The sequence below is a fragment of the Brassica oleracea genome, unplaced genomic scaffold (genome assembly GCF_000695525.1).
Source record: "Brassica oleracea var. oleracea cultivar TO1000 unplaced genomic scaffold, BOL UnpScaffold01306, whole genome shotgun sequence".
Taxonomy (NCBI): domain Eukaryota; kingdom Viridiplantae; phylum Streptophyta; class Magnoliopsida; order Brassicales; family Brassicaceae; genus Brassica; species Brassica oleracea.
The window spans coordinates 2,755-13,838 of NW_013617850.1; the positions used below are offsets into that span (position 1 = coordinate 2,755).

An 11,084-nucleotide genomic window follows, 5' to 3' on the forward strand; every position below is an offset into this window, starting at 1 on the left:
ATAGCCCATGAGTTCTCCCTTCTTATAAGAAAGAAAGCTTTGTCCTTTATTGCATTTTAGGTAGTAATCTACTTTCAAATCATCTCAAAAACTTGTAGCACTTAGATTAAGCATGGTCTTGCATTCCCTTTGCATCATAATCACTTAGGACTGGTTTGACATCCTATATATTACAACATTTGATTAGGGGCCTTGAAATCCTTATCATCAAGATCTCCACTAGTGTATGTAGGAGCACTTTGGCCCTTATGAAAATGAAACAGTAGAAATTTCATTCCCGCAAATATCATAGTTATATTTGTATATGGAGTGCAATTACTCTATAAATATTTCCAACTTTTATTAATGCACATAGAAAGCTTTTCATTTCAAATTCAATACAATCCATTACTTCGTAAGAACTATTTATTAAATTGACATTTCTGGATCCTTCTAGTATCAAATACCCAAGTTACCTAATCAAAAATATTCATATATCACGACGGAATCAATGCCTGAAAGTTCTCGGAAAACCAACTCTCGATCGATCCTTGAAAATTAGACATTCACGGAAAACGGTTAAAGCAAATAAAAGACAGTTTTTCGCGGATGCGAACCGAGGAACGTTGAGAAGAGGATCAGTCTGGATGAGGTCTCAATCGTAAGCAAGGACCAACCACCTCGCCCTAGGGCGACGACCGTCTCAGCACGGGTCACCTTGCCCATGGGCGAGGATGACCCACACCGAGATCACCTCGCCCATGGGCGAGGACGACCCGCACCGAGGTCACCTCGCCCATGGGCGAGGACGACCCGCACCGAGGTCACCTCGCCCATGGGCGAGGACGACCCGCACCGAGGTCACCTCGCCCATGGGCGAGGACGACCCGCACCGAGGTCACCTCGCCCATGGGCGAGGACGACCCGCACCGAGGTCACCTCGCCCATGGGCGAGGACGACCCGCACCGAGGTCACCTCGCCCATGGGGTGCAATACCCATGTCTCATCTCGCTTAGGATTATCAAAGAAAGACTTCGGGAAAAGTTATAATCTAGAGAGAGTATATAAAGAGGGCTTAAGGCAAGGAGCAAGGGGTAGCTTTCTCAGAGCAAAATTAATACTTAGAGCAATTTAGGCATTTTCCGTTTTTACTATCGAGCTGCGACTCGACTAGGTTAGAACTTAGGTGGCTAGACTAGCGACCGTACCGACAGCTCTCGTGGCCTAGGATCTTACTTGTTGTTCATGCTCAAACGCGAATTCAGAAATAAGACCTCTTTGTTCTCTTTTCGCTCTTTTACGATTTATTAGTTTCGACTCTTTCATATTGATTGTGTTGTGTGTGGCCCAGCAGATAACTGGGACCTTCAGGGAAAGTTAGGTTAGCTTGACGCTTTTCTCCGATTAACAAATCTCGACGGTGTGAATTCCGGTTCCCACGTACACGAACAAATTCATATAATGGTTGAAGGATTTATCCTAGGATGTAGAAACGATTATTCGAGTTATTCCGACCATTAGCAATGTTTTATCTCTCCCAGAAACGACCATGATCTCAGACGTTGGATACAGAGTAATAAAGTTACCGAACAGAAACTATGGATTTTCCTAAATACATTCCCACATTTCACACTGAAAAAAAAGAATTAGAATCAATTATTCGTCTCTCCCTCTCTTCCTCTCTTCAGCTTCGAGCTTGTCTCCTATTTTTATACTCATACTATATAATAAAGAATTTAAAACTATATTTATAACTTATAAGCGTTATATAATCTAACCCAATTCATTTCACCAGCATACCATCCTCATATATATTTTATTTGACATTTCCTAATCTTGGGATTCTCGAAGTTACCAAAAACATTTTCAGATTCTCGGTTCTATACTCTGAACCCTCGTTCAGAAACTCGCTAGGCGCTATGCGTGCGGCACACCTGGGCCTAGCGATTTATTGAAAAATCGGAAAAAAAAATCGAGGAGTACGCGGGGCGGAATTTTTTGTATTTTTATACATATAATACCATATTTTATACATAAAATTAACATTTTAAGATGCAGTCACTATATAATATGGTTTCATAATTGTACAAAGAATTTACGTAGCCAAAATAATTTTTGATGCATTGTAAATTGAGGAAGTGAAAGGTATGATCATTTTAAAATCAGATCAATAAAAAAAGTTATGTTGTAAAAGTCTTATCTTTATAGTTTTATAAGTGTTCAAAGATTCTCCACAGCATAATTGGTAAGCGGGCATTGGAATCTTTCAACCAGGGCAGGGTTCGACGTCTTCTATATACTGTTATGTTACTTCTTACCCCTGTTCGGAATCTTTCGCGTGGAGTAATTTTTAGTGAGTTTATTGTTGTAAAAATATACAAAAGATTCATCAATTACCAAAATAGATAATATAAAAACAAAAATCAAAAAATAATACACTCACAAGAATTACCAAAAATATATATAGTTTGGATCATGAGACTAACATGCAAATTAAAAGTATAAAGACTTATTATTTACGGTTAATGTGTTGGGCTTATTAATATTACAACTAATTGGGCTTTTAGAAAATAAACTGAAAATCGTGAAGTCCTGATAATAAGCTTGAGGAATGTCGTCTTCTTCGTTTGGATTGATTTATCGAACCACCGGACATGACAGAAACCACCACGGTATCAATCATCAACAGTATCATGTGTACAACTTCGAATCATATGTTTATACGCCGCGTTCTGTAATTCTACGGTCCAGGCGGACATAACTCGCCTCACCGTATAATGATACCGATCACCCCAGACTCGCCACGGTGCAGCTCCGATCACCGTATTCTCGGCCGCAAAATCGGTGACTCGGCCGAATTATAGAACAAGGTCTGAACTGAGACAAGGTGGAGAGGAAGAAACGATCGAAGAATCAGGCTCAAGAGGAGAACAAAACTCAGGTTCACCCAGGTAAACCTTTAAATTCACCAGATCTCCTATCACTAATCAAATTACCGTATAGATAAATAATAAAAAACAAATTTTTTATTTAAAAGAAATCTAAAATAATAGAAAAAATAATGACGCCAATTTTAACGAAATTAACGCTGCTAACTAAACTCTAAACCATAAATCCTAAACTCTAAATTTAAACTCTAAACCCTAAATATAAATCCTAAACACTAGATTCTAAATCCTAAACCCAAACCCTATACTCTAAAACCAAATTCTATACCCTAAACCCAAACCATATACCCTAAACCTAAACAATGGATTCTAAACTCAAATCGTAAATTCTAAACCCAAACTCTATACCCTAAAGGTTTGGATTAATGTTGATGTTGTTCCTTTAGGGTTTAAGATTTGGGTTGAGAGTCTAGGGTTTGGGTTTAGAGTCTAGGGTTTAGTTTTAGGGTCTACGGTTTGGGTTTAGTGTCTAGTATTTGAGTTTAGGGTGTAGGATTTGGGTTTACGGTCTAGAGTTTTGGTTTAGAATTTAGGGTATAGGATTTTAGTTTAAAGGTTAGGGTTTAGATTTAGGGTTTAGGGTTTAGAATTTAGGATTTAAAGTTTTGTTAGTGGTGTTAACGTCTTTAAAATTTGCATCATTATTATTTTTTTTTCATTTTTTCATTTAAATTTTTGTATTTATTTATCTATGTGGCAATTTGATTGGTGGTAGAAAATGCGGTGAATTTAAAAGTTGACCCTAAAGGTTGAACCTAAGTTTTGTTCTCAAGAGGAGACATGTCTTGTAATAATAGCTTAGGTTTCTTCCCTGCAAATTTCAGTCTCCAAAATAATCACCAAGAAGAACAAGAACATCCTCAATTTCTTTTTCGTCCTTGCACTCTTCCTCGAGACTTCCATGGTACCATGATCTTCTCAAGACTTCCTCATGTTTTAAGAATGTTCTTGATTTCTCAATATCTTCTCTGTTTTTAGGGTTTATTTGTATTTTAGAGATGAACGAAGAGGAAGAATTTTCACACGATGGATCTAAGATGGGAGAGAAGACGAGAAGATTGAACATGGAGCAACTGAAGATGTTAGAGAAGAACTTCGAGCTTGGTAAATAAACTCGAACCAGATCGGAAACTACACCTGGCTCGTACCTTGGGATTACAACCAAGACAAATAGCGATTTGGTTCCAAAACAGAAGGGCTCAATCCAAAACAAACAGCTTGAGAGAGTCGACGATGCGGTCAAGCGTCAGTTCAAGAGTCACTACAATTGAATGTGGTCGTCCTTTTTGTTAACCAAATCTTGTTTCTCTATGTGAACCGACGAATTCAAGTTTCAACATTCAAGAAACTATATGCACCAAATAAGCAAACTACAACACTAGTTTTTGTTGGTATTGAGATGTAACAAGTGAGGTTATTTAATAATTTTGGAGATTAGTTGCATCCTCTGATGTCTCTGGTTAGACAAATTTGTTGATCATATGAATGTTTTAATACAGGTTCGGACTTTATAATGCAATTAGTATTCATAAATTGTTCTAACTAAACTATTTGTGTGTTTTAACTCAGGTGAGTCAATTCTTCTTAACTAACCGATGTTATATCAAGCGTGAGCTTTTTTGTGAATCATTTTTTATATAAACTCCATTACATGGAGTTGATGAATTGAATGACAGAAGAGACTATATATACGGCTGATCAACTCATGGAGTATGATCAACGCATTGCAGAATTCTTCAAATACAAATTTTGTTCAAACATTTTTTATAAGATTATCTAAAAGTAAATCTATTTAAATGCAAAAATATCTAAAGCACTTATATATTAGTTTTAAAAGTTGATGAAACAATTATTTATTTATTTCAATTTTATAATCAGAACTTCAAATCATGTCTTAGTCTTACTCTATACAAACTCCATTACGTGATTTAATCTTTGCCTAGGTAAGTATTTATCGATTTCAAAAACACACCATTTCATTGCCTAGGTAAGTATTACTCGATTTCAAAAACACACAATTTTAGCAAGCATTTTCTTTCTAAGATCATGATCTACGAAAACTTGTTGGTTTCTTTTGTTATTGAGTGCATGAGCTCTCTTAGCACATATTATATACATATTTTTTTTTTTTGTAACAGTCAAATCAAACACACCACTTCAGTTTGTCTAACTGTGAAACAAGGTGACAAGACAGAGTGGTGAATTGCTAATGGAGGAACAAGTTCAAGAATGGGATAAGATGACAGAAGAAGAGAAGAGTCCATGTTATGCCAAGGCTGAGAAGATAATGATCAAGTATGATTAGGACATTGCAGAGTATTTTTCAAAGCCTAGTTTGGGTTAATTTCTAAAATACGCTAATAATAATACGTAATACCCTTGTGCAACACATATTATATAATAATAATATTTTAAAATGTTGGTGACTTTGAGTCTTTGACCTTTCTGTCTAGTATTTTTTTTTTTAACTTAACCTTCAAATTTTTTTTTGGAACAAGTTATAATTATGATCTAGACAAATCAAAAGGGAATACTTGGACAAGGAAAAAATTGTCTTAATATCTCAAAAATAAAAGTACATATGGAGAAAAAATTAAGAATCTCCGCGTAAGAAATATAATGGAAAATATATTGAGTCAAATAAGATAAACATAAGAATATTTCTGTAAATAAAGGTTTTGATAAAAAAAATAGGATAAAAAGTAATGATAAAAAAAGTTAAATTCCTTTTTCCTAAGGAACATTATAAAAAGATTATTAATCGCGGATCGGATCGGTAGGTCAAACAAGAACTTATAGAGTTTTTTTACACTCAGGATCACTTCTTTCTTATACATATAATTAGGCGGCAGCCTAATAGTTTCGGCCTTGGTGATTGTCGGAATCCTAATATGCCAAGTAATAGATTTAGGGTGCGTCTTCTCGATGTGCTATCTTGTAACTAAATTCATTCACTGGACAGCTGTTTGTTTGCTTTCTCTATAAGACTATAACTATCTACGGTCGTTTTGTCTCTTTTTTTTTAAATTACAAGTTACCCGGTCTGAGACTCGAAGACTTGTTTGCCTTGTTGTTTGAAATCCCTCCAAAGGGATCCACTTATTTCGAGGATTGCCTCATAGAATTGAGGGTATGTGTTTTGATCAAAGTTCTAATTCTTTCTTCTTCTTCTTCTTGTATCACGTCTTTACTACCATATGATAATTTTAATGAACCTGAAACTTTTCACAAGTCATGGCTTTTATTATTAAGATACCTCAAAAAAGATTTGGCTACTTTAGTTTGTAAGCAGCAACAAGGGCTAATTTTTCTAATCTGCTATTTGTTGAGTTTTGTTGCTTGAATGCAGGATCAGAACACATCAGCAGATTTTATTTCGTTTTATGAAGAACTGTTGCCGTATGCTCAAACTCGGCAGTTAATTAAGCTGCATATAGAATTGATCTTCTCAAAACTTGTCTCTGAATTACAAATGGAAGCAAGATTCTCTCTTGATTCCATCCTCAGGTTTGCTACTTTTTTTCTAGCTCATTCTTTGATGATCAGACCATCTGGATCCTTGTTTGGTTCATGCTTATCAGTGTCACTTCATTGTATTTAACCACACAACTTTGGAATCACATTCTATCATTTTTCTTTATTTCTCTCTTTCCCACAGGTTGATCGCTGCTTTATCGGAAGATCTCAAGGAGGATTTTGTTCCGTGAGTATTTTCTCAAAACTATTTATCCTTTTCAACTGCGATTATTCTTCTATGGTTTTTGAAAGTGCTTAGGCCACAATCGGTGCTGCTGCACCCCTTGTAACATTGTGCCCAGCATTCTGTGAAATCTCATTTTACTCATAATGCATTGACTTGAGATTTTGTTTCTATTATCGGAATCTCTATCGTCGTCTTTTACCTTATGTTGTATCTTACCTTATGTTGTATCTCTTTCATTCCTAGGAAAGAGAATGGGCTTTCTGACAATCTGTCTAAGGCATGTCTCTACCATGCTCTTATAACTTGGGCCTAAGACAACTTGGGCCAGAGGCCATGTCTATGTTTCCAACCATTTTTTTATTTTATATGTTTTTTCTCGTCTAGCTTCCTTCCACGGGTTGTCAATTCGCTGTTAATCCTCCTGAATAATGGTGGTCTGAAAGATGCAGAGATTATTGAGCAGGTTTTTAAGCTCTTTTATTTTTAACAACATATTTTCACACTCAGGACATTGTTTTTTTTTAAACAAAAAATAGTATTGAGTATCGGCCCTTTTATTTCATGCAGATATTCACATCCTGGTCTACAACAATAGAAAACCTAAGGTTTTGTTTCGCACGCGACGTCCAAGGTGCTCTCAGGTAAATACACAACTCCAGTCTAGCCAGGCAATGTATGTTTTTACTGCGGTGTGGATCAATTCATGAATATATAGGTCACTCTGGTCTCAGTTGAGGATTCTTGTGGTTAAAATGTTGATGTTTTCTGTTACTTGCAGCCTGACTTGGCCCAGTAAAAATGTTGATCAGTTTCTTATTTTCTTGTTATATGGATGAATGGTTCTTGTTAATCACAGTTTATTCATTTTGCATTTTTATTGTAATGTTTTAATTTTCGCCTTTGGTTAGGAATACATCGGAGATGAGGTACTACCCCAGTAACATTATCAATGAAAAAATATCAGAATCGATGTCATGTGTGTTGGTACTAGCTCGGCCCAGTCAGCTTGAAAAAGGTGATGAATTGCTTTGTCATTTGTTATGTTCAATACTTCAATCTATTTGTGGGGGACAGTGCAGTTGAATCTTTATCTCGCGAACATTTTACAGGGATCAAGATGATCCTTTCTGAAGTTGCAGAGCAACCGGAGAGAGCTGCTAGAGCTTGTTTCCTCCATTATGATATGATTGTGAGGCTGCAGTAATCTTAAAACACAGAGCTGGTCTTTGGTTTTTATTTGGGGTGTTGTTTAATGTCAGTTCTATAAGTTCTTTTTTTCAATTATCTTTTATTATTTGAAATGTTATATTATTTTTAAGAACTTACTTGTGAGGATTCTTATATCTCTGCAGCATAAGACTTTTGTTTTTAATAAGCCTCTGCCCTAAGGCTATTAAAATTGATCAGCAATATTTGATTAGAAACTTAATTCCGTAACACTTGACAAGCTTTCTTAAATCATACTTTTTTCTCACTAAATTTCTTTCAAGGTAACAATTATACAGTAATACTCTATCCGATTCACAAAGATAATTTTTATTTTATTTTTCACACATACTAAAAAAACACATTAAACCATTATAATAAACTAGATTCTTTTTCTGCGCTACGCGCGGATTACATGGTTCAAATTTGTTAATTTACAAAAATTTTCAGTATATTTACAATATTACTAATTGTTTATATAACATTTTAAAACACAATAATTTTATAGTTCACCTGCAATAATTTATTTTATTTTTTTTAAATTTTTAGTGAAAGCATATTTTAAATCATGTGATACAAAATTCTAAATTGAAAAATTTTACTGGTGAAAAATCAATTTTAAAAAAAGTATTATATTAAATTAAATAACAGAGTAATACAAACTATACATGTGTTTGGTTGTAATTACAAAATTTTAAAACACAATAATTTTATAGTTCACCTGCTATAATTTATTTTATTTGTTTTAAATTTTTAGTGAAAGCATATTTTAAATCATGTGATACAAAATTCTAAATTAAAAAAATTTACTGGTGAAAAATCATTTTTTTTTAAAGTATTATATTAAATTAAATCACAGATTAATACAAAACTATACATGTGTTTAGTTGTAATTACAAAATTAGTTAGATATTTTAAAAGTTTGTTTTAGTTAAAATGAAATATAAATTTAATTTTAAAATAAACACGACATTAACTAAATATTTAAAAGTTTTGTTTAAGTAAAAAATGAAATATAAATTTATTTTAAATAAATTTGAAGTTACTTAAATATTTAAAATATTTATTTTAATGAAAAATGAAATATATATATTTTTATTGTAAAAAAAAGATATGAAAATATTTTATTCAGATATAATTTCAGAGTAAATATATGAATATCTACTTGATTTTTTTTGTTTTAGAATAATTCAAATAATTTTAATATTTATACAAAAAGTAATTTTAACAACTTTTTAATAAGTGGTCCAAATTAAAAAAATCACACATGAATTAAAGTCATCACTTCTGTTTTAATAGAATATATTTATTAGATTCGTTTATGGTTCGGGGCTGTTGCCAAATCAGTGTTCATTAATTTGTTTATCATATTTTTAACTCTTAGTTTTATTTTTAGTTCATATTAGCCAATTTTTTGTAACAAAGTTTATATTAGCCAATTTATGTACAGTTATCTTAATTTTTAATATGTTTCTTGCAACTCAAATATTCTTTAAGTAATTATCTTACCTAGAAAGATTTTCTTGTTGGAAAATAAGCTATAAAATTATTTTTACAAAAATATTTTAGCCAACTATATAATTTAAGAATTTTTTATTTCTTTTAGCTGTTAATAAGAATCGGTAGGCCATATATTTAGAAAACAAATCCATCAAAAATATTATTTTGATAAAAACTCATTTACAAATGTAAAGTAAAATATAATTAATTTTAATTTAATTTATGAGTAATAAAATAAATTAATATAGTTATATAATATATGAATATTTACATTTCAAATATTAGATGAGTGTTCTAAATGATTTACTATACACATGCTTTTTATTTTGTGAAATAGACACATCAAGATCCACGCTTGTGTTTCTTTTTTGCTAATCAAATAAAAGTATAAAACAAAAAATAAATGAGCAAACCAAAAAGAGAAATAATGTAAGTGGATATTTAAACACTCATTGATCTAAAGAATGCCAACTGAAAACATAGTCAAAACTTGTTTGTTTGTATGACACACGATTGACTCATGAAGTAATGTTACTGGGAATTTGGTCTTGACATCCCAGTGTGTGCTATCAGTATAGGCATACGCTAGCTCGTTGTTGGTAATAAAATTACATAGGAATTGCTAGTGTTGCAGTGATAAACTAATCCTAGCTCAAATGAATAACGAATCAGTGTTAGATGTTAAGTTGGTGATTTAACTTGACACAACATTTGCGTCTGTATCTATATTAAGCACAGTTGCTTCCTGCCTTGTGCACCCAACTTTGACCTGGTACAAACACAGATCATGACAGGTTAGTTAATTAACTATAAATATCCAAACTTTGTATTACATGCTTCTGCTGCCAGAATTTTAAATCTAGGAAAAGAAAAGATTCCTGAAGCCAAGATCACATCCAACATGAGTTAGTAATAAAAATAGCAATATGCGGTAACATCCCATAAAAGGTCAGCAACTGGAGTTACGTTTTCAGTGTATTATATGACCAATCCCAGATGTATATAATGTACTAATCACTACAAGAAAACATCAAGGATTCTGAGGGAAAAAATCGTTGGAATTTCGTCGGAATATCGTTATTCCGACGACATACCGACGAAAAACGTCGTCGGAAATAATTCCTCGGAATTTCTTTTTTCCTCGGAAATCTCTCGGAATTTTCCGACGGAATTCCGAGGAAATAAATTTCCGAGGAAATTCCGAGGACAACTAGTTTGTCGGAAATGTCCTCGGAATATACCGAGGGAGAACTTCGTCGGTATAATTCCTCGGAAGTTCATCGATCGATGCGTCTTTGGACATATATACATCGATCGATAGGAGTATACCGACGGACATTTCCCTCGGAAAATTCCGAGGAACTTTTCCCTCGGTATATTCCGAGGGAACAGTTCCTCGGAATAAACAGAGGAACATGTCCCTCGGTATAGCCCAAACATTTTTTAAAAAACGCATCGATCGATGCTTTTTTGTTCAAAAACGCATCGATCGATCAAGTGAAAAATATAATTAATTTCTTCGGAATGTAAAAAATATTAATTTTTTTTAAAAAATAAAATTTCTGAAATTTAAATTCGAAAATATGAAATTAAAAGTAAAATTGAAATCATATTAATTAATATTCAAAGTTTCACAAATAAAAATAAAACATTCCGAGTTTGTGGAAAAAAAAAACTACGGGTCTGGCACGTCCGGGAACACCTCGTTCGGGTACATCCTCTGCATCATCTCCATCATTTGCTGGTT

At 33.3% G+C, this 11,084-nt stretch overlaps 1 protein-coding gene across 1 annotated transcript; it reads left to right on the plus strand.

Moving 5' to 3' along the window:
• Window positions 1-5,137: 5,137 nt before the first annotated feature.
• LOC106321204 lies at window positions 5,138-7,835 on the plus strand. The gene is made up of 10 exons (XM_013759517.1): window positions 5,138-5,223; window positions 5,774-5,840; window positions 5,963-6,058; window positions 6,278-6,435; window positions 6,587-6,631; window positions 6,875-6,901; window positions 7,016-7,094; window positions 7,199-7,272; window positions 7,540-7,646; window positions 7,741-7,835. Exons 1-10 carry the CDS (start codon window positions 5,138-5,140, stop codon window positions 7,833-7,835), a joined length of 834 nt encoding a protein of 277 aa, XP_013614971.1.
• Window positions 7,836-11,084: the final 3,249 nt, after the last annotated feature.

What these genes read in the sequence shown, in the direction of transcription:
- LOC106321204 (XM_013759517.1), top strand. Translation starts at nt 5,138, where the DNA reads ATGGAGGAACAAGTTCAAGAATGGGATAAGATGACAGAAGAAGAGAAG. An exon ending in GCTGAGAAGATAATGATCAA is followed by an intron (nt 5,224 to 5,773) that starts GTATGATTAGGA and finishes ACATATAATTAG; the next exon opens with GCGGCAGCCTAATAGTTTCG. An exon ending in GACGTCCAAGGTGCTCTCAG is followed by an intron (nt 7,273 to 7,539) that starts GTAAATACACAA and finishes GCCTTTGGTTAG; the next exon opens with GAATACATCGGAGATGAGGT.